General features: G+C 40.5%; 1 protein-coding gene across 10 annotated transcripts in view; it reads left to right on the forward strand.

The window, feature by feature from the left end:
• Positions 1-23,407, forward strand: part of cep170aa (centrosomal protein 170Aa) — a 181,532-nt gene that overhangs the window by 85,880 nt on the left and 72,245 nt on the right. For all 10 annotated transcript variants that reach the window (XM_072264845.1, XM_072264848.1, XM_072264847.1 and 7 more), the window contains 2 exons: positions 1,600-2,073; positions 12,671-13,326. In XM_072264845.1, coding sequence (XP_072120946.1) covers positions 1,600-2,073; positions 12,671-13,326 — 1,130 coding nt within the window. The remainder of the gene's footprint in view (positions 1-1,599; positions 2,074-12,670; positions 13,327-23,407) is intronic.

Here is a 23,407-nt window from a genome sequence, read left to right on the forward strand (position 1 = left end):
CACATGGCTAGATTAAGCTCCATCTGCCATTTCTAGCCCATGTTGGCAACTGTTCTATATCCTTTTTAAACCATTAGCTCGTACCGTTAGCTGTGTGAGCCCTGCTGTTCCTGTCTGCCTGGGCTGATTCGCGAAAGTGGGGGAGTGGGGGGGAGAAAAAGTGACTTGACTTGACTTGAGTTTTTTTGGCCAGAGAGTGGTGAATCTGTGGAACGCTCTGCCACAGACTATGGTAGAGGCCAAGACTATGGGTATATTTAAGGCGGAAGTTGATATTTTCCTGATTGGTCAGGGCATCAAGGGATATGGTGAGAAGGCAGGTGTATGGGGTTGAGTGCGATCCGGGATCAGCCATGATGGAATGGCAAAGCAGATTCTATGGGCTGAACAGCTTAATTTTGCTCCTATGTCTTGTGGTCTTCAGATGGGTTTCCACAGCCATTATCAATACTATTAAGAGATTGTCTGCCTGATGTTAGTGGTCATATAACCAGGACTTGTGATATGGACCAGCTGCTCATATGACCATCCACCACCACCTGCTCCCATGGCTTCACAGGACCCTGATTGGGGAACTAAGCTACGGCTAGTGGGGTGGAGATGTGTCTCTACCAACGGAGGTGTAAGGTACTCCTTTTCCTCCACTGGGCAAGGTGTAGAGTCTGCTTAGCCCCCCAATTGATAAATATATAATATAAAATAATCATACCCTCTTCAGATAGCTCTAAGAGAGGATCCAGTAGTCAGGTTGAATTAACCCCCTCAGGACCCTGACATGAAGGCTCTTGACCCAAGACATCAGTTGTCTATTTCCCTCCAGAGATGCTGCCTGACTTGTTCCTCCAAAATTTTGTTTGTTGCTTGGGACAGAGGAGCATTTGCAGATATTTTCCCAAAATCCAAAATTCAATTAAAAAATTAACATGTAACACTAATCTTGCTGCAGCAATCTTGCTTCTCATTTCCCACATATGGGGAAGGGACTGTAAGAAATCAGGGACTCAAGTAAACAGTTTAATGACATTTTTATTTGAGACTATCAATGGTGTACTGATTACTTATTTTCAATTGCTTTGTATTTTTCTCCCAACTATTGTGCTATCTCTATACAGTAAAACTTTGAAAAAGATTCCTCTGGACTTTTTGCAAGTACTCGGCTTCTGTTGGAACTTTCCACAAAATACTTGTGGAACAATTAAGAGTACCAGCCTGCAATGTATCAGGTTGCCATATTAATCTGTTCCATTGTTTGGTCAGCTTCTGTATAATGCAAGTATTAATTTTAAAGTATGATTCATTGATGTAAATATATTTCAATGTATTTTCTATATTTAGGGTAGTAGTTGTATAATTTTCATAAAATCTGAAGAAAGTTGCAAATAACCACTAAAATATAAGTAAGAATTAATTTTTTTTTTACTTTGTACCTCACTTGTTCCTCATACAAATCTTGAATGGTTTTAATCCTGTCCCTTCTGATGCCATAGAGTCTGAAAAGAAATTCTTTGGCAATTTATTCTAGAAATGCTATAAATTTGCTGTCATTTTAATCTGCCGTTAAGTGGTGAATTTCACTGACTTTCTGTTTTTCTCCCCCAGCAAATGCCAAGGAAGTTATTAAAACTGAAGACAGCAAAAACTTACAAGATGAAGTAATTTATCCATTTTGCAGAGAACCAAGCTATTTTGAAATTCCTACTAAAGAATTTCACCAGTCTGTCCCATCAGTGGAAACTTCAATTCATGAAATCCCAACAAAAGATACAGAAGCTTCACGTGCAATAGTTCAAGGACATGCATCATTTACAATAGAATTTGATGACCACACCCCAGGCAAAGTAACAATCAAAGATCATGTCACTAAATTCACTCCAGAACAACGCCAGAAATTGAGGAAGTCTCCACCAGCCATGAAAGAGCTGTCTGGACTCCAGGCTGCGATGATAGCTGCAGAAAGCAAAGTGGCTGATTGGTTGGCACAAAATGATCCACCCCGAATGAGACGGGACTCAGTGGACGAAGATTCCAAAAGCATAAAGAGTGATCTCACAATTCAGATGAGACGATTAAAAGGTAAAACAGTTTGTGGTATCAAAAAAAAGATGGCTAACATGACTTTGTTATGGGAAGGTCTTGTCTGAATGACTGAACTGACTTTTAGAGGTGGCAGAGTGCATTGATGAGAAACATGGTTCATGTATTCTAAGTGAACTGCAAGAAGATCTTTAAGGGTCCATGGGATTCAAGACAGTTTTGCGGATTTATTTGCAATTGATTTGTTTATAGGAGGTAGAGGATGATGGCGAGAGATGTTCTGCAACTGGAAACCTATGAACTATCAGGTGCCGTGGAGAATGGTGCTGGGCCTTTTGCTATTTGTGATATATATTCACATGATCCGGATGTAATAGTATGTGATATGATTATGTCTGCAGATGATGAGAAAATTGGTGTTATTGACAGTGAGGATGATAATGTTCAACCTCAGAATCATAATTGTATGTTGGTAAAATGAGAAAGGCAAAGGGAAATTGAATTTAAGTGATGCACTAAAGGAGGACAAATAAGGCAAAGATGTACAAAACAAATAATAGAATCCTGAGGAACAAGCACCTTAGTAGATATGGCCAAGGATCTGTGAGGGCATCGGCAAAGGTAAACGAGATATCTACAATGGAGTACTTGTCTCCATTAGTCGGGGCAAAGAGCATAAGGCTAGTGAGGTTATAGTACAATAGTAGAAAACTTTGGTTTGGCCACAGCTTGAGTAGTTCTATTGTATGTAGTTCTAATCTCATGTAGTTCTGAAGGACAGAGTTCGGACTGGAGTGGATGCAGTGAAAATACACTAGGATCTTCTCTGGGATAGACCATTTCAATTTTATAAAATGAGACTGGATCAGCTGGGCTTGATTTCCTTGTAGCAGACAAGACTGATGGGAAAACCATATTAAGGAATACAGAATTGAAGGGCCTAGAAAAGATAGCAAATGGGAAATGTGCCCGTTTGAAATTAGGGGTAGGAAGTTTAAAGGGGATTTGAAGTGAACTTTCATCAGCTATGGGGTGACCAACTGCCTGAAGGAGTGATAGAGGTGGATATTCTCAGAGAGGCAGTATGGAGTGTTCCTGATTCAGTTTCTTTATGTATCTGAATCCAGTACCTATCCATTTGCACACCTTACTCTACTATTACAACACATTAACCATTCTTTGACACCCTCTACCTTCCCCATTAACAACTTTCCTCCACAGCAACCCTACCTTCAACCAACAACCAAATTATAAATACTCTCTTCTCTCCACTTCCCAATGTTCACTGCAAATTAAAGTTAACTGCTTTCCCCATGGTGAAGAGTCTTAGTCCTGAAGCTTTAACTCAGTCTCCCTTTCTGCAAATGCTATCTCTTCTGTGTTGTAGCACCTAACGTTTTTATCCACTTCGTATTATTATTTTGGTTCATTTTTAAAATACATTTTAAAAACCATTGCTGCAGCCATTGTCTGGACAGAGTCAGGGTAGTGATCTTGTGACTTTAGCTCTTCGAGGCTTCCGCGAAGAGAGAGTTCGGTCAGAGAAAGCAAAGGAAAGAAAAGCTCAAGGTTAAGGTTTTTTTTTCCTTCCCTTCTTTGTATCTGCTCAACTAGGTTGGTAGAGATGCCAGGCAAGATAGTTGAATGCCCCTCTTGTGGTTTGTGGCAAGGCAGGGAGACCTCCATTTTCTAAATGGAGAGAAAATACAAAGCACTGAGGTGCAAAGGAACTTGGGAATCCCTGTGCAGGATTCCTTAAAGATTAAGTTGCAGGTTGAGTCTGTGATGAGGAAAGCAAATACAATGTCAGCATTCATTTCAAGATGACTGGAATATAAAAGCAAACATGTAATGTTAAGACTTTATGCAACACTGGTGAGGCTTTATTTGGAGTATTGTGAGCAGTTTTGGGCCCTATCTTAGAAAAGATATTCCGACACTGGAGAGGATCCAAAGGAGGTTCACAAAAATGTTTCCAGAATTGAGTGACTTGTCATGTGAAGAGCCTTTGATGGCTCTGGGCTTGTATTCACTAGAATTCAGAAGAATGAGGGGAAGGGCCTTGATAGAGTGGATGTGGAGAGGATGTTTCCTATGATGGAAGAGTCTAACGTCAGAGGACACAACCTCAGAATAGAGGGGCGTCCTTTTAGAATGGAGGTGAGGAATTTCTTTAGCCGGAGAGTGGTGAATCTGTGGAATTCGTTGCCATAGGCAGCTGTGGAGGTCAAGTTTTTATGTATATTTAAGACAGAGGTTGATAGATTCTTGATTGGTCAGGCATGAATGGATACAGGAAGAAGGCAGGTGATTGGGGCTGAGAAGAAAATTGGATCAGTCATGATGAAATTGCGGAGCAGATTCAATGGGAAAGTTGGCCTAATTCTGCTCCCATATCTTATGGTCTTATTTAAGAATGCTAGCTCTCTTCATAAAGATACCAACCAGTTTGATACATGTATGGATTGATGGTGAGATTCTGTTAAAATGATAAACATGAGAAAATCTGCAGATGCTGGAAATCCAAAGCAACACATGCAAAATGCTGGAGGAACTCAGCAGGTCAGGCATTATCTAGGGAAATGAATAAACAGTTGATGTTTTTGGCCGAGGTGTTTCATCAGGACTGGAACAGAAAGGGGAACACACCAGAATAAAAAGGTGGGGGGAGGGGAAGTAAGATAGCTGGAAGGTGATAGGTAGGTGGAAAAGTTATAGGGCTGGAGAGCAAGGAATCTGATAGGAGAGGAGAGTGGACCATAGGAGAAAGGGAAGAAGGAGGGGACCCAGGGGGAGGTGATTAACTGGTGAGAAGAGGTAAGAGGCCAGAGTGGAGGAGGAGGGAAGGGGGGAGGGGAATGGAATTTTTTTTACACTGGAGGGAGAAATAGATATTCATGCCATCAGATTGGAGGCTAGCCATATGGAATATAAGGTTTTGCTCCTCCACCCTGAGGGTGGCCTCATCATGGCATAAGAGGAGGCACCTGCCCATCAACTCCTCTCTCTTATCTACATTCAGGACCTCAAACAGTCCCTCCAGGTGAGGCAACACTTCAGCTGCGGATCTCCTGGGGTCATCTATTGTGTCTGGTGCTCCTGATGTGGCTTCCTCTACATTGGTGAGACCCATCGTAAATTGGTGGACCGCTTCATCAAGCACTTCTGCTACCTCCGCTCCATCCGCCAAAAGCGGAACTTCCTGGTGGCCAAACATTTTAACTCCAATTCCTATTCCAACATGTCAGTCCGTGGCATCCTCTTTGTGCCACAATGAGGCCACCCTCAGGGTGGTGGAGCAGCATCTTTATATTCCATTTGGGAAGCCTCCGATCTAATGGCGTGAATATCGATGTCTCCTTCCGGTTCAAAAAAAAGCTTTTTCCTCCCCTCCACTCTTCTTCTTTTCCCCACGCTGGCTCCTTGCCTTTTCTCACCTGCCTATCACCTCACCTTGGGTACCTTCCTCCTTTCCTTTCTCCTATGGTCCACTTTCCTGTCCTATCAGATTTCCTCCTCTCCAGCCCTTTACCTTTCCCACCCCCCTGGCTTCACCTATCACCTTCTAGCTTTCCTCCTTCCCCTCCCCCACCTTTTTATTCTGTTGTCTTCCACCTTCTTTTCCTGATGAAGAGTCCCGCCCCGAAACGTCAAGTCTTCGTTTCCATAGATGCTGCCTGACCTGCTGAGTTCCTCCAGCATTTTGTGTGTGTCTGTTTTTAATAATATTATTATATTTTGAAAATCAAATAAATGAGCAATAATCACAGAACATCATTTAACATAATCACATTATCTGACAAGCTCAGATAACTTTTTACACCCTCTGGTTGATTATCCAGGACTTGAAGCAAAAGGCTGTGATATTCTATGGCTGTACCTCGACACTTTTCACAAGAATGGTTCATTCACTAGATGTGGATATTATTGATTGTACTAGCATTTATAGCCTGTCCCTAAATGTTATTAGATAAAATGTCTTGAAGACCATTTTAAGTTGAGCTGTCATAGGACCAGCCTAGGTAAGGCTGGCATATTTCTGGAAGGATGCTCATGAACCAGAAAGCTTTTTATTATATTCTGCTCACACTGTGCTCATGAGTGCTGAATGAGCTGATGCTAGATTTTTATTCCGGATGATTCCTATTTGAGGTAGGGTTATGCTAATATTGGCATGAATTATAAAATTAATTTTGAATAGAATTCCATTATGAAGTTTATTCCATTAATTTGTAATTCTGGTATTGATCAGGCTGACAATATGTGTGAAATTGTGTGATTTGGCTTCAGCACATTTTGATACAACAAAAATGAATCCATTTTTATGAAGTATCAAAATGTACTTGTGCTTCTTAGTAGAGATTATTTAAGTACTTTGTAACATCTCTGTGATTAACTGCAGCTTTGTAGTCACTCGGGAGACTGATCTTCCCTTATAAATGTTCCTATCTATTCTTGTACTGAATGATGCACTGCCAACAAATGAGTAATGTTGTATTTAAATCTTAGTTGGAAAATACTGAGACAAAGTATATCACAAATGCCATCTTAATTCGAAACAGGAAGTTTGCAGGTTTTCCAGCTCCTACTTTCATAGAATAAACTAGAAATAAAATGCTGTATTGTTAAGGGAAGGAAATGGAAAGACCCTAGGGCATTTAAACTAAATACAGAACTATGAGGAATATGTCTAGAGGACTAGCTGATGCTTTAGTGCAAAGATCAGAAAATTAAACTGAATAATAAAAATGTTTAGAATAAATTAAAATATTAGTAAAGAAAGAAAAATTAAAATAAAATATCAAGATAGCCAGAAGTATTAAAACCAGGAAATAGTAGTAGTAGTAGGAATCAACTGTGCATTTGATATAATCATGGCCAATCACAAAAATCCAATCGCCTGTTACTGGTTTCACCCCATGTGATTTTATTTCTTAAGTCTTTAGAATAATGTCTAACTCTCTCTAAAATACATGTAATAATTTGGTCTCAACTGTTTTCTTTTGTATTCACTGGGTAAAGAAAATCCTCAACATCTTGATCTTAAGTGGTCTATTGCATATCCCTGTACTGTGATCTAGATCTGGACTTCCCCACCAATGGGAACATTGTCTTGCATCTAGTTAGAAACAGCCCACTATTCCATGCTGACCTTCAGCCATGCTTTCTAATTCCATTGCCCTGCACTTGCCCTTAGTCCTTTATACCTTAGCAATTCAAGTGGGAAAAGTTTCTTACTATCTACCAAAATGAAGCCCTGTGTAACTTTTTAGGCAGAAATCAAGTTCTCCCTGAAACTTGTCATTTCCAAGGAAACACAACTGAACCTATTAAGTTTTTCATCATAACGGAAACGCTTCATCTCAGGTGACATATTGATTAAGTAAAAAGCACAGATTGCTGGAAACATCCAACAGGTAGGTAGCATCTGTGGAAGGGGAAACAGTTGATTTTTCATACCCCTCCTGTTTCCAGCTATTGTGAAGGACCTCCGACTGGAAGGTTACCACTATTTGTATTGCACAGATGCGCTCTAACCTGCTGTGTGCTTCCAGGCATTTTCTTTATTTCCAGCATGTGTATTTTATACAAGGTTGTGGTGAATATCCCCTGCATTGATTCCAATGGAGTCAATGTAAATTCCGTTTACATTGATTCCAATGGAGTCAATGTAAATTCCATTTAAATATAGGGCAGATCATCCCAGTATCTTTACATGTGCCAATTTGCCATCCCAAGAATCAGTCAAAGGTTCATTTATTATCAAAGTATCTATCCAAAAGCAACTCTGAAATTTGTTTTCTCCAGATAGCCAGAAAACAAAGAAAGACATGAAAGTCGTTCAGAGGGAAACATCAACCCCCCCCCCACACACACACACAAAAAAGAATGGCATCCCAATCATAGACTCCCAAACTCCCCCTGCCCCCCCCACACAAAATGGTACAGGAACATTGACACTCCCAAAAAACCCACTCCCGCATGAAAAACAACCAACAGAACATCAACCCCCAAACACCTCCCCTCTCACAATAAATAGAAAAGGAATGGGCAATAAAAAAAACACAGAATATAAAAACCATAAGTCTAAACTAGTTCACAGTCCACAGTCCAATCCATAAACGCAGAACCACGATATCACCAACATTCATCGAAAGAAAAGGGATAACACACAAGGCAGAGAGGCCTACCCACCTGCCACAGTGAGCTACATAGCAATAAGCTGCTCATAGTTTCCTTCTCCGGCAGTGATCAAAACTCTCATTCGCCTTCCGCATTCGACTCGATGTCTCAATCTTCCTCCATGCTTTAATCAGCAATTAATGGACTCTTTAACCAATGAAATGGAGTTGAATAATGGCTTGTGCCCTGTCTCGAAGTTCTTTGCATCAAGGCTGCCCAAATACACGCTCGCTTCCCTGTTTCTTGGGCTCTTCTTTAACTACTTTGAGATGTCTCTCAGACTTCAGTTTCTCCCTCTCACTTGACGCTTGGTATCCTGGCATTTCTAGGAAGTTATTTGGGTCTCTTTTTTTTCTGAAGCCAGAATCAAAGTATTTGTTCTTTCGGTCTTTTCTTCCCCATTATAAATCGCCTATTTTTGACTGTAAATCACCTACAGTTGTCTTAACTAATCTTTTCAGGTACGTAATGATGATTTAATGGTCACTCTTTATAAAAATATACCCTCATACCCTGTTTCTCCCTCTTAGTTAATCTCTTGGTCCTTCCCTTTGTTGCATTCTAGACTTTTCCCTAATATTCAGGTTTGCTTCTTTAATCAACTGTCATGTCTCCTCCTTGGATCTAGGCGCTATCCATAATTTCCCATGTTAGCCATATTGAACCATCTTTTCATTTTGATTTCATGCTATCATGAATAAACAATAGCTGTACATGTTTGCCATTGCTCATTCACCTTCAAAGCCTTAACTAATGTTTGCCAGTATACCTTGGCCAACTCTTGCCAAATATTTGTGTAGTTGTTTGTATTTAAATTCAGCACCCAGGTCTTGAAATGAAATGCAGCACTCCATCTTAATGAAGAATTATATCATATTAAGCAACACACATCAAAGTTGCTGGTGAATGCAGCAGGCCAGGCAGCAACTTTGATGTGTGTTGCTTGAATTTCCAGCATTTGCAGAATTCTTCATGTTTGTGTTTTTAAATATCATATTAAGGCCACTTTTCTCCAAGGAAACAAAACTGCTGATTAATCCTTTTGCATTACACTATATCTAGTTTGGAATGGCCTGGTGTTATCTGCTTCCTCAGAGTAATGGTCTGTCCAACCTATTCTCAATATCACAACTGTGGGGCGTCTGTATACAACCCCCACTTTGCATTTACTGCCCTTTGATATTTCTTAACTCTGTCAATACAGATTTCACAAAATTCAAGTTAATTTTTTTCCTCACTCTTGCAATACTTCTCTTTTAGATAGCAAAGCTACTTCATTTTGCCAGTTCTTAAAATCCCGACAATGCAAAATTCAGTTTACTGACAGTTCTCACGGATGGAACTCTTGTGGAACACCCTGCAGTGGAGGAGGCAGATTAAATGAGTGAGCAAAGACCTGACAAAGCAGAGTACAATGTGTTTTTTTTTAAATGCAAAATTATCCACCTTGTTAGGAAAAGTATTCTTTAAAAATAATTCACTTTTGCAACTGTGGTAGTTTTTCAGCATTTTCTGATTTTTAAAATTAAAGAGAAACTGACTATTTACATTAATGTTAGTTTTTGGGGGGGGGGGGAGTGAGGAAGGTAAAATCACCACTAAAATCGAGGCGAGAAGTCTGCAACTAGCAGGGCACTGTCTACGCCACCCCGAGCTACCTGCCAGCCTAGTCATCATATGGGAGCCCAAGCACGGGAGGATGAACCCTGGGCACCCTCCCAAGACTATGGTCAACACGCTCCTAGAAGACAGCGGCACGGCTAATGTAGATGAACTGAACACACTGATGAGGGAGAGGGAGAAGTGGAGAGTCTGTCATCATGCCCAACGCTGGCCTCCTAGGCCTGAGTCAACGTTGTAGGAGTAGGAGTAGGAGTAGTAGTAGTGGAAGGTAGGTAGATCGAGCGCAAGATGATCCCAAAATTGTGTAGTCCTGAAAATGCAAGAATTCTTGTCTTGTTTATCTGGGCAATCCTGTATAAATTAAATGGATGCTGAGATGGTGGAGAAGAGAGCTTTGAGTGAATAAGTCTTGTGTTCATCCATCTGTATCCCAAGTCACAGAGTTCAATCTCAGGGTTTGTTCTGCAGCAGGTAAATTTGACCTAATAAAAATTAAGATTTTGGGGACTGTAAGAAGACTGTCTAAATTCCTCTCTGCAGTGAGAAGCAGCCTATGTTGTTTTTTCTGTTTGTCTTCCTTGCTAATATTGCATGAAAAGCTAACTGAATATCAAAAGGTGTTGAATGGAGAATTTTACTCACTGCATTTCAGTCACTGGAGAGCTGCATGCACTGTGCAAAACCATCTCCAGCTTTCAGAAATCCTGCAGCGTCAGGACACTTCAGCTCTAAATTCCAGTGCTGTTTATAGAAAAAAAAGAGGAATTTGAGGGTATTTCTAGACTATTTAAAATATTTAACAAGATAGAACGAATAAACCTAGAGAATGTTCATGTCTATCAGGGCAGCAGAAGAGTAGTCAAACCCAAATCCAAAAAGTTATCTGTGTAAGCGGAACAAGTGCTACACATGCCCTTACACTTCCTCCCTTACCACCATTCAGGGCCTCAAACAGTCCTTCCAGGTGAGGCAACACTTCACCTGTGAGTCGACTGGGGTGATATACTGCGTCCGGTGCTCCCGATGTGGGCTTTTATATATTGGCGAGACCTGACGCAGACTGGGAGACCGCTTTGCTGAACATCTACGCTCTGTCCGCCAGAGAAAGCAGGACCTCCCAGTGGCCACACATTTTAATTCCACATCCCATTCCCATTCTGACATGTCTATCCACGGCCTCCTCTACTGTAAAGATGAAGCCACACTCAGGTTGGAGGAACAACACCTTATATTCCGTCTGGGTAGCCTCCAACCTGATGGCATGAACATCAACTTCTCTAACTTCCGCTAAGGCCCCACCTCCCCCTCGTACCCCATCTGTTACTTATTTTTATGCATCGCATTCTTTCTCTCACTCTCCTTTTTCTCCCTCTGTCCCTCTGAATATACCTCTTGCCCATCCTCTGGGTCCCCCCCCCCCCCGTCTTTCTTCCCAGACCTCCTGTCCCATAATCCTCTCGTATCCCCTTTTGCCTATCACCTGTCCAGCTCTTGGCTCTATCCCTCCTCCTCCTGTCTTCTCCTATCATTTTGGATCTCCCCCTCCCCCTCCAACTTTCAAATCCCTTACTCACTCTTCCTTCAGTTAGTCCTGATGAAGGGTCTTGGCCTGAAACGTCGACTGCACCTCTTCCTACAGATGCTGCCTGGCCTGCTGGTTTCACCAGCAACTTTGATGTGTGTTGCTTGAATTTCCAGCATCTGTAGAATTCCTGTTGTTTCCAAAAAGATAACGTCGTTTCCCCAAACATGATAAATTGGATAATTAATATATCACTAGAGTGACACCAAGCATCAGTTCAACATATGTGCTGTTGGATACTTTATGATATCTGCAATACTCATTATTTTTGAACTACTTAAATCTAATTGTACTTTGCGGATTTAGTTAAGCTAAACTGACTGATAGCTTGATACCTTTGAGAATTATTGGTCATTCCATTTTAAAAAATAATATTTGACCTATAAAGTTTTATTTTTTTCTGCAAAGTATATCAAAAGAACTTGCATCAAATTTTTTTTAGACTTTCTGAACCAGCAATCAGTACTATTAAGTTTTAATATAAAAAATAGTACCTATTCTTGTCAAAATTCTAATACTTATAAAGTTCACAACCATTTTATTTTGCTTCTAACCCAGTTATAAAAGAAATCACCATGCCATTGTAAAAGCTTGTGACAGCTTTATGGCTTTGGTACAATTGCATTTCCAATTTCATATTTTGTAGAAATTTTCCATTTGTCCTTTTATTGACAAACTTGGCACTTTCCAGGAGTTAAAGAAACAAAACAATGGGTGGAAGTGCACTTCAACAATGTTTAATGGAGTTCCTTAAAGACTTTGTTATTCATGAAATATATATTTGATAAACATTATATGCATTTGTGTTAAAAGTGTCACTTTTAACAAATAATTGCATCGTAAGACATGTATATCTTGCTATAATTTTTGTTTTCCTATTGAAAAACTGTTGTAACTGCTCCTTTTTTTCTCCTTCCCAAATAAATTAGGCATTGCTTGACAACTTGTATACAGTAACAATGATGCAGCTGGTCTCATTGGCTTGTCTGTGATACAATGGGAAATCAGTTTGAGATTTGGACAATAGAAGGAATTTGAACAATAATAGCAATTCAGTTCTGCCTGAATTATTAGCCATTTCCTAAAAGGGTTATTGTTTAGATGCTGTTGTTTATCACCGTCAGCACAGCCAATTCTGACTCTGATGTTGTATAGTTGTGTGGTAATTACTCAATGTTGTTTTGCATGGTCTTATTTCTCTTGTAAGTTACTTCTAGGAATTATTCTCATGGTTAACTTGTTGTTTAGGAAATAAACATGATGATGGAACGCAAAGTGATACGGAAAATGGAAATGGTCAAATGCGTGCCCACAAACATGCTGCACTTGAAGATCAATTGAGGATGTATCGTGCTGAACAACAGAGGCTTCATCTTCAGAAGACTACAACTTCAGAAAAGGCCCATGATGTTTCTTCAATGAGTCGGACTGCCTTTATGATTGAGTTCTTTGATGAAGATAACCCACGGAAGAGACGATCCTATTCTTTCACGCAGATTGCAGCAGCTGTGCCTCAGGAAGGTCCTCATCCATATCCACCTGCAAAGCCAGACCGGTCAAAAGCTGGCATGGCTGAATCAAAGCTAGCTTCATTACCACATCAATTAAGCCCTTCTCATGCTAAATCATCACACGTTATGCATGACGTTCATCAAACAAGACATTTACAAAAACAAAAATCTGACGAATCATCAGTTCCTTTAGTTACTGCTCAAGTACCTCTGCAAAGGAGCTCTGGTAGCACTGGACAAAGACTGAGCCAAAGTCAGATGGAGCAACAAACAAAAATTTCACCGTCTGCGTCAAAGGAAATTGACGATGACCAAAGTGATAAAGGAACATACACAATTGAACTTGAAACTTCCAATGCAGAGGAAGAGGAAGCTCGTAGAATGATTGACACGGTAAGCAGGCACATCATTCCCTATAGAATATTTTCTTTTGAACATTTATGTTTGGCAAGACCTGTTTTGAAAATTTTTTATAGCATCATAAATAATTGGATTTTAACAATTGGTATAACTATGTAGCATTTTGCAACTGAATTGGGTTTCTAAATACATGAACTTCTATTTTCCTTTGATCTCTAAAAGTATTGCAATGGAAAGCTTTAGCTATAAACACAGGAGATTCTGCAGATGCTAGAAATCCAGGACAACTCATACAAAATGCTGGAGGACTCAGTAGTTCAGACAGCATCTGAATAAACAGTAGATGTTTTGGGCCAAGTCCCTTCATCGGGACTGGGAAGGAAGGTGGAAGAAGCCAGAATAGCATTAGCTATAATACAAGTGTATGAATTCCTAAGGTAGTCTCAAATAACCAACTCCAAATAAAATGACTCTCAAATACCACATACTAAATGTGCAGCACGAGTTTAAAAACAGAAGCAGGAGCTTGTATTTATTCTGGGCATAGTTGTGCTGAAGATGGCTGGTGCCTGGTGCAAATGTTACCTGCTAATGATTCAGAATCGGGGTGGGTAGAATTGTTTTTTTACGGTTTTGTAGCATGGCATTAATGATTTTTAATATAGATCATTTTGTAGAAGTTCTAGTTTAGTCGAGGAAAAGAAGAAGGATTAGCGTTTTTTTGAGAAAATAGATGTGAAAAGAAAATATTAGTAGGGGGAGTCTTAATTGTTCTTGTACCCGCAATATTGATTTCGTAGTTCACTTTACGTTCTAGAGAGTGTAAACAATATGGGTGAGTAGTTATGTGGGAGCAAGAAATGGGTCTCATACTTGAATTGGGGTTGAGGGGAAGTAGAAACTAGAGAGGGATGCAAGATCAGAGCTGGGACTTGGAAGGGAACCTAATGTTTTGCACTAGAGGGAAGTGGCGGAAATGGGAGAGGGGACTAACTGAATCATTTTGAATTTGCAGGAAGATCCATGAGTCCCTGACACTTGATGATTAATTAAGAAGTTCAGGCATTTAAATATTCCAATGCTAATGAATATCTTAAATGATCATTGTTTGAGCTTTCATTGAACAATGAGCTGCTAGAAATTTCTTCCCATATTGTAGTTTTTGTGAGTACTAGCTGCAAAGTTCCACAAGCAAAAGGTTGAGGTGCCAGGGAGAACAAACAGAAGTAGCTTGCACTGTCAGGTTGCACATCAAGTGTGTCTAATACACAGTGGATATTCTGAATTAGACATGGCTCCTTGGCAGTTAAGGTATAGATGTGCCTAAGGCAGGAAAACAATGACCAAGCTGTGCCTCCTCATTTGAGGCAACACTTTATATGAGTATGGTATTGCTGGAATCTGTCCAAAACTAATGTCTCACTTTCATAACTTATGGTGCTGTTTCCAGTTTTCAATTTTATCAAGTTGTTTATTCAAGATAATTATTTAGATTAATAAGAGACAGTGGTTTTATACTCATTGAAGAATAAAAATAGGTAACACTACTTAACTTAATCTTTTTAGATGATTATAAATGGCTCCCGTTATGGTTCAGAACAGAAATGCCATTGCTGTGACTGTGAGACAAGATTATTTAAGTTGATGGCTGATTTTCTTAAAACCTTTTGTATGCTATTTTAAAATTAAGCATCAATTTGCCTTTACTATAGTGGATGTGCACACCTTTCTAGTGGTCCTATAATGTGGTGGTAGAATAGCAAGTTCTGAAACAAAATGTAATAAATCTGGAGATTCTTTTCCACACTGACACTGGAAAAATAGCCAACAAAAAATACTGCATTTATTAGCATTTCAAGTACAGGGCATGTTTCAGCATATTATGACCAAATAATTGCTTTTACAATAACCTGAAATATTCAACATTTGGCATATCGTATTCAGTTTTTGGTCACTATGATGTAGGAATGATACTTAAGGTAGAAAGAGTGCAGGAAAGATTTGAGGATATTGTCAAGGCTCAGGAGACTGAAGTAAAGAAAGATTGGGCATGCTGGGGCTTTATTCCTTGGAGCATAGGAGACCGAAGAGTGACCTTTAGAGGTGTATAAAATCACGAGGAGCATGTATGGAGTGAATACTCAATCTTTTTTCCCAAGAAAAGGGAAGCAAGACCTAGATTGCATAGGTATGAGAGGGAAAGATTTAATAAAATGTAAGGAGCAACATTTCCATGTGCCATGTATATATGCCAGAGGAAATGCTTGAGGTAGATATAATAATAGCATTTAGAAGTTATTTGGACAAATTTATGGATTAAAAATGGTCAGAGGCTTGTGAGTCAAATGTGGACAAGTGAAAACAGCTTTGATAGGCTACTTGGTTGGCATGGAAGAGCTGGGCTGAAGAGCCTCTTTCCATGTTATATAATTATCAGACGAGATCTGTGGAGTGCAAAAAACTTCTCTTAGGCTGTGAAACTAATGAATAGCCTGCCACCACCGAGTTCTCTTCATTGGGACAGCGAGCTGTTTACCTGTGCTGTACACTGCATGCTTTTTCAATTAGAGTCATAAAACACACTACATCACAGAAACAGGCCCTTCAGCCCATCTCGTCTGTACCAAATCACTAATCTGCCCAGTCCCATCAACTTGCAGCTGGACCATAGTCTTCCATACCCTTCCCATCCATGTACCAATCAAAATTTCTCTTAAGTGTTGAAATTGACCCCATATCCACCACTTGCACTGGTAGCTCATTCCACGCTCTCACTACGCTCTGAGTGAAGAAGTTTTCTCTCGTGTTCCTCTTAAACATTTCATCTTTTACCCTTAATGTGTGACCTCAAGTTGTAGTCTCAGCCAATCTCGGTGGAAAAAGTCTGCTTGCATTCCATCAAATTTATATTCCTCTTATGCCCCTCGTAAGTCCTAACCTATTCAACCTTTCCCTATAATTCAGGTCTTCAAGTCTCGATAACATCCTTGTAAATTTTCTCTGCACTTATTCAACCTTGTTTACATCTTTTCTGTGGGTAGGTGACCAGAACTGCACACAATACTCGAAATTAGGCCTCACCAACTTTTTATACAATTTCAATATAACATCCCAATTCCTGTACTCAATATGTTGATTTATGAAGGCCAATGTGCCACAAGCTTTCTTTGACCCCTATCTACCTTTGACATTACTTTCAAGGAATTATGGATGTGATTTGTCAGATTCCTCTGTTCTACTGTGCTCCTCAATGCCCTACCTCTCACCTTGTAAGACCTATCCTGGTTGGTTTTCCCAAAGTGCAGCACCTCTCAAAATGGCATTAAATTCCATCTGCAGCACCTCTCAAAATGGCATTAAATTCCATCTGCCATTTCTCGGCCCATTTTTCCAGCTAGTCCAGATCCCACTGCAAGCTTTGATGGTCTTCCACTTTGTCCACTACACCCCCAATCTTGGTGTTATCCGCAAATTTGCTGATCCATTTTACCACCTTATCATCCAGATCATTATATACTGTTGCAAGAAAAAAGCTGTGAACTCTTTGCAATTACCTGGTTTTCTGCATTAATTATTTATAAAATGTGGTCTGATCTTCATCTAAGTCACAATAAGATAATCTTCCTACACTAATCACACATAAGGAATTGTACTACTTATCAATACCGAGTACACTGTTAAAACAATTGCAGTCTAGGTTAAAAATATATTTGAACCTCTGGGATAGTGCCTTCTACAAAAGCTATTTGGAGTCAATGAGATGAGTTTGGAGGCGTGGATTGTAGAAGTGCCCTACCCTGTTTAAAAAAAAGACACACAGGTTACTGACAGAGCCTGCTCTTCTTAAGAAACAACAGGAATTCTGCAGATGCTGAAAATTCAAGCAACACACATCAAAGTTGCTGGTGAACGCAGCAGGCCAGGCAGCATCCTGACGAAGGGTCTCGGCCTGAAACGTCGACTGCACCTCTTCCTAGAGATGCTGCCTGGCCTGCTGCGTTCACCAGCAACTTTGATGTGTGTTGCTTCTTAAGAAACATCTGTTTATGTGCACCATGCCTTGATCGAAACAACTTTCAGATCCTGGATTACAGGAGGAATAAAGACAGGCTAGCCCCTGTTGATATCAATGGGACTGTAGTTGAGAGGGTGAGTAGTTTCTAATTTCTTGGTGTGCCAAGGATCTCATCTGGACTGTACATACTAGCTGTACGGTGAGAAGAGCACAACAGTGCCTCTTTCACCTCAGATGGCTGAAGAAGTTTGGCACGAGTCCTCATATCCTCAGGACTTTCTACAGCGGCACCATCGAGAGCATCCTGACTGGCTGTGTCACCAACTGGTACGGGAGCCGTCCTACCCTCAATTGCAGGGCACTGCAGAGGGTGGTGTGGACAGCCCAGTGGATGTGAATTTTCCTCTATTCAGGGCATTTACAGCAGCAGGTATGTAAGAAAAAAAAAAGGCTCAGAGGGTCATCAGGGACTCCAGCCACCCCAACTGCAAACTGTTTCAGCTGCTTTCATCTGGCAAACAGTATCACAGCATTAAGGCCAGGACCAAGAGGCTCTGGGACAGCTTCTTTCACTAGGCCATCAGATTTATCAATACACATTGATCTGATTGCATATCTGACTGTCCATTTTATCTGATTGCGTATCTGACTGTACATACAAGTATCCAAAACAATTATGCATACAATCTTAGTTTTTGGGTAATATCCTCCCATATTTCCCTTCCTTATTGCTTGTACATTGTGACGGAGATGCAACTTAAAGATTTTTACTCCCTCATGTTGTGAGATGGATGTAGGAAATAAAATTCTAATTCAAAGGACCTTAGAAGAAGAATTGTCGAGATGCATGAAGCTAGAAAAGGCTACCAAAGGATTTCTGAAGATCTGAGCATTCATCAGTCCACGGCAAGAGAAATTATCTACAAATGGAGGAAATTCAGTACTATTGCTACTCTCCCTAGGAGTGGGCATCCTGCAAAGATCAAATTAAAAGCACAATGTGCAATGCTAAAGGAGGCGTAAAAGAACCTGAAGGTAATAGCAAAAGATCTGCAGTAGTCTCTAGAACTTGCTAAAGTCTACGTTCATGTGCCCACAATAAGAAAAACACTGAACAAGAATGCCGTTCATGGAAGGACACCATGGAAGAAACCACTGCTGTCCAAAATAAACATTGCTGCATGTCTCAAGTTTGTAACAGACCACCTGGATGTTCCACAACACTTCTGGGACAATGTTTTGTGGACAGATGAGACAAAAGTTGAACTTTTTGGCAGAAATGCACACCCTGTGTTTGGAGGGAAAAGGGCACTGCACATCAACACCAAAACCTCATCCCAGCGAAGCATGGTGGAAATAGCATCATGGTTTGGAGCTGCTTTGCTGCCTCAGGGCCTGGAATGCTTTTAATCGTTGAAGGAACAATAAATTCAAAGTAGTATCAAGACACTTTACAGGAGAATGTCAGGATAGCGGTCCATCACCTGGAGGATGTACAAGGCAATGATCTGAAACATGAGTAAATCAACAAGAGAATGGTTTAAAACAAAAATTCATTTTTTGGAATGGCCAAGTCAGAGTGCGGACCTTAACCCAATTGAGATGCTGTGACATGACCTGAAGAGGACTGTTCATACAAGGTATCCCAGAAATATTGATGAACAGTTATTATTACAGTTGAGTAATGGGAATTACAGAGGCATGAGAGATTAGATGGCCAGAATTGATTGGAAAAGAACACTGGCAGGGATGACGGCAGAGCAGCAATGGATTTCTGGAAGCAATTCGGAAGGCACAGGATGTACATCCCAAACAGGAAGAAGTATTCTAAAGGAAAGATGACACAACCGTTGCTAACAAGAGAAGTCAAAATCAACATAAAAGCCAAAAAGGGCATATATTGGAGCAAAAATTAATGGAAAGTTAGAGGATTGGGAAGCTGTTAAAAACCAATGGAAAACAATTTTAAAAAGTCATAAAGGTAACAATGGAATACGAAAGTAAGCTAGTCAATAATATTAAAGAGCATACCAAAAGTCTCTTCAGGTACGTAAAGTGTAAAAGGGGCAAGAGTGAATATCAGACTGCTAGAAAACTATGCTGGAGAGGTAGTAATGGGGAATAATGAAATGGCAGAAAAGCTGAATAAGTATTTTGCAACACACAAAATGCTGGAGGAACTCAGCAGTCCAGGCAGCATCTATGGAGAAGAGTACAGTCAACGTTTCAGGCCAAAACCCTTCAGCAGGACTGGAGAAAAAAAGCTGAGTAGATTTAAAAGGTGGGGGTTGGGAGATCACAAGACAAAGGAGCAGATATAGGCTATTCGGCCCATCGAGTCTGCTCCACCACTCCACCATGAGCTAAACTATTCTCCCATCTAGTTCTAACTTATGGCCTTTTCCCCATATCCCTTGATACCCTGAGTTATTAGATACCTATCAATCTCCTCTTTAAACACCCTCAAAGATCGGGCCTCCACAGCTATATGTGGCAACGAATTCCATAAATCCACAGAGAGAGAAACACAAGGTGATAGGTGAAACCTGAAGGAGGAGGGATGAAGTAAAGAGCTAGGAAGTTGATTGGTGAAAGGGACAGAAGACCATGGAAGAAAGAAAAGGGGGAGGGAGCACCAGAAGGAAGTGATGGGTGGGCAAGGAGATAAGGTGTGTGAGGAAAAGGGAATGGGAAATGGTAAGAGGGGGGGTGTGGGGGGACATTACCAGAGTTTGGTAATTGATGTTCATGCCATCAGGCTGGAGGCTATCCAAACAGAATATAAGGTGTTGTTCCTCTAGTTGTGGCCTCATCACAACAGTGGAGGAGGCCATGGGTAGACATATCAGAATGGGATAAGTGTTTTTTATCAGTCTTCACTGCATCAGTGGAAGGCACTAGCAGTTTGGTGAAAGTTCCAGGTTGCGGGATGGGGGGGTGGGGGGCGGAGTTGAAATATATGAACCTACCATAACTAGAGAGAAGGTTCTCGGGAAACTGAAAGGTCTGAAGGTAGATAAGACACCTGGACCAGACAGTGTACACCCCAGAGTTCTGAAAGAAGTATTAGTAATGATCTTTCAAGAATTATTAGATATTGGATTGGTTCCAGAAGACTGGAAAATTGTAAATGTCATTTCGCTCTTAAAGAAGGGAGAGGGGCAAAAGAAAAGAAACTATCGGCCAGTTAGTCTGACCTCAGTGGTTGGGAAAATGTTGGAGTCAATTATTAAGGATGAGGTCTCAGGGTATTTGTTGTTGTTGTTTCATATGCCAGGTGGTTTTCTCTTCACACTTCTAATTGGTTGGCTGATTCATGATGAAGTGTGGCCCAGGAGGAGCAGACGCAAGTCTGTCTAGTTGGGAGCCAGGATTGGATCAATCTTCGTCTGGCATCTCGTCCACAGCTGTTACATTGTGGGTTTCCCTGAGTTGGCATTGCCTGATGGAGTCCTTGAAGCATGCAAGCCTCCACATGACGTCAACTTGGAAGCACTGATAAAGTAGCCCGTAGTCAGCATGATTTCCTGAAGGGAAAATCTTGTCTGACAAATCGGTTGCAATTCTTTGAAGAAATAACAAGCAGGTTGGACAAAGGAGATTCAGTGGATCTTGTGTACTTGGACTTTCAGGAGGCCTTTGACAAGGTGCCACGCATGAGGCTGGTTAACAAGCTATGAGTCCATGGTATTGCAGGAAAGATCCTAGCATGGAAAAAGCAGTGGCTGATTGGCAGGAGGCAGAAAGAGAGAATAAATGAAGCCTTTTCTGGCTGGCTGCCGGTGACTAATGGTGTTCCACAGGGGTCAGTGTTGGGACCAATTCTTTTTACGTTATGTGTCTATGATTTGCATGACGGAATTGATGGCTTTGTCGCAAAGTTTGCAGATGATATGAAGATAGGTGGAGGAGCAGGTTGTTTTGAGGAAGTAGAGAGGCTACAGAAGGAGTGGACAGATTAGGAGAATGGGCAAAGAAATGGCAGATGGATTACAGTGAGGAGAAGTGTATGCTCATGCACTTTGGTAGAAGAAATGAAAGGGTTGTCTATCTTCTAAATGGAGAGAAAATACATAAATCTGAGGTGCAAGGGAACTAGGGAGTCCTTGTGCAAGGATTCCCTGAAGGTTAATTTGCAGGTTGAGTTCTTGGTGAGGAAGGATTCATTTCAAGAGGACTAGAATATAAAAGCAAGGTTGTAATGTTGAAACTTTATAAAGTACACGTGAGGCCGCACTTGGAGTATTGTGAGCAGGTTTGGGTCACACATTTTAAAGGATATGCTGAAACTGGAGAGAATTCAAAGGAGGTTCACAAAAATGATTTGGGGATTGAAAGGCTTGTCTAGTGAGGAACGTTTGATGGCTCTTGGCCTGTACTCACTTTCATTCAGAAGAATGAGTGGGGATCACATTGAAACCTATCAGATGTTGAAAGGCCTCAGTAGAGTGGATGTGGAGAGGATGTTTCCCATGGTGGGAGAATCTAAGACCAGAGGACACAGCCTCAGGGTAGAGAGATGTCCATTTAGAACCAAGATGAGAAGGAATTCTTTAGCCAGAGCATGGTGAATCTATGGAATTCATTGTCACAGGCAGCTGTGGAGACTAAGTCTTTGTATATTTAAGGCAGAGTTTGATAGATTCCTGATTGGTCAGGGCATGAAGGGATATGGGGAGAAGGCAGGAGACTGGGGCTGAGAGGAAAATTAGATCAGCCATGTTGAAATGGCGGAGCAGACGCGATGGACCAAATGGACTAATTCTGCTCATATATCTTATGGGCTTGTGGAGCTAGAACAGTTTTGTATGGCAGAATGGTCTAAAATTCCTCCTCACCATTGTTCGAGTCTGATGAGCAGCTACAGGAAGTGTTTGGTGGAGGCTATTGCTGCTAAAGAAGATTCTATAAGTTATTAAATACAAAGGTTCACATACTTTTTTACAGACTGGACTGTGAATGATTAAACAATATGTTCAACAACGACATGAGAAGTACAATTATTTGTGTGTTATTAGTTTAGGCAGATTGAATTTGTCTATTATTGTGACAGATGAAGATCAGACCACTTTTTTAGTAATTAATGCAGAAATCCAGGTTATTGCAAAAGGTTCACAAACTTTTCTTGTAGCTGTAGATGAGAAAGTATATCTTATTAACTTTATTAATGATACTTTTTGGTTTATGTGCTGTGCATGAAATGTTTTGTGGGTGCATCATGGTCTGGAGAAACATTATTTCGTTTGGCTGTATTAGTGTACAGTCGGGTGACGATAAACTTGAACTTGAAGATCCATGCTTCAGGTCATTGATATATTTCCAGTTTCTATTGTTCAGGATAATGTATTTTAAGCATCTAGATGGAGGAAACTAGTATGGGGTGAGGAGGGAGGAAGAATAGTGTCTGGATTATATGAGGTGGTGTACAGGGGGAAAATATTGGTTAGGATGTCAACTGTTCTCCCATTTTTGTTCAATACCTGGGGCTGATCATACTTACGTAGTTGTCATTTATAGCTGCACTAGTCCTTTTTGTGCCTTTGTCATGTAACTATTTTTAAAATGTATTCTACTTCCAACTTCATCTAGTGTCCTGTTCCCTGACCTCCTTTTTTCCTCTTTGTGTCTGCAATTTAAAACCTTCCAACTTCTGCCAATCTAGTTGGTCTGTAGTCAAATAGAGAACAGGCAGGGAGTCTTTAACAACTGCTAAAAGTATGGGATGTCCCATCCCATCATTTGCTGCTCTCCAGAAGTTGCAGCACATTATTAACACTCAATATGTACTCTGCATCATCAGATGAAATGCTACTCAAAATGTCTAAATCTAATTGTGACATTTGCCTTGAGTGCAAAAGAAATTCTATGTCCTTATAGGTATGGTAAAACTGTGTGTTACTGAATTAGAAACCTAGACTAATTTAAGATTGAGTTCAAACCTCATGGCAAATAGATAATTTAAATGGAGTTAATTAAATTTAGAATTTAGTAGTGTCAGAAGTTGCGTCCATATAACCACTGCTTTAAAAATCTATATGCTTCATTGATGGTCCTGTAAGGAAAATAATTGCTCTATATTTTGCTACAAAACAACTCTTC

The sequence above is a fragment of the Mobula birostris genome, chromosome 8, assembly GCF_030028105.1.
Source record: "Mobula birostris isolate sMobBir1 chromosome 8, sMobBir1.hap1, whole genome shotgun sequence".
In the NCBI taxonomy this organism is placed as follows: domain Eukaryota; kingdom Metazoa; phylum Chordata; class Chondrichthyes; order Myliobatiformes; family Myliobatidae; genus Mobula; species Mobula birostris.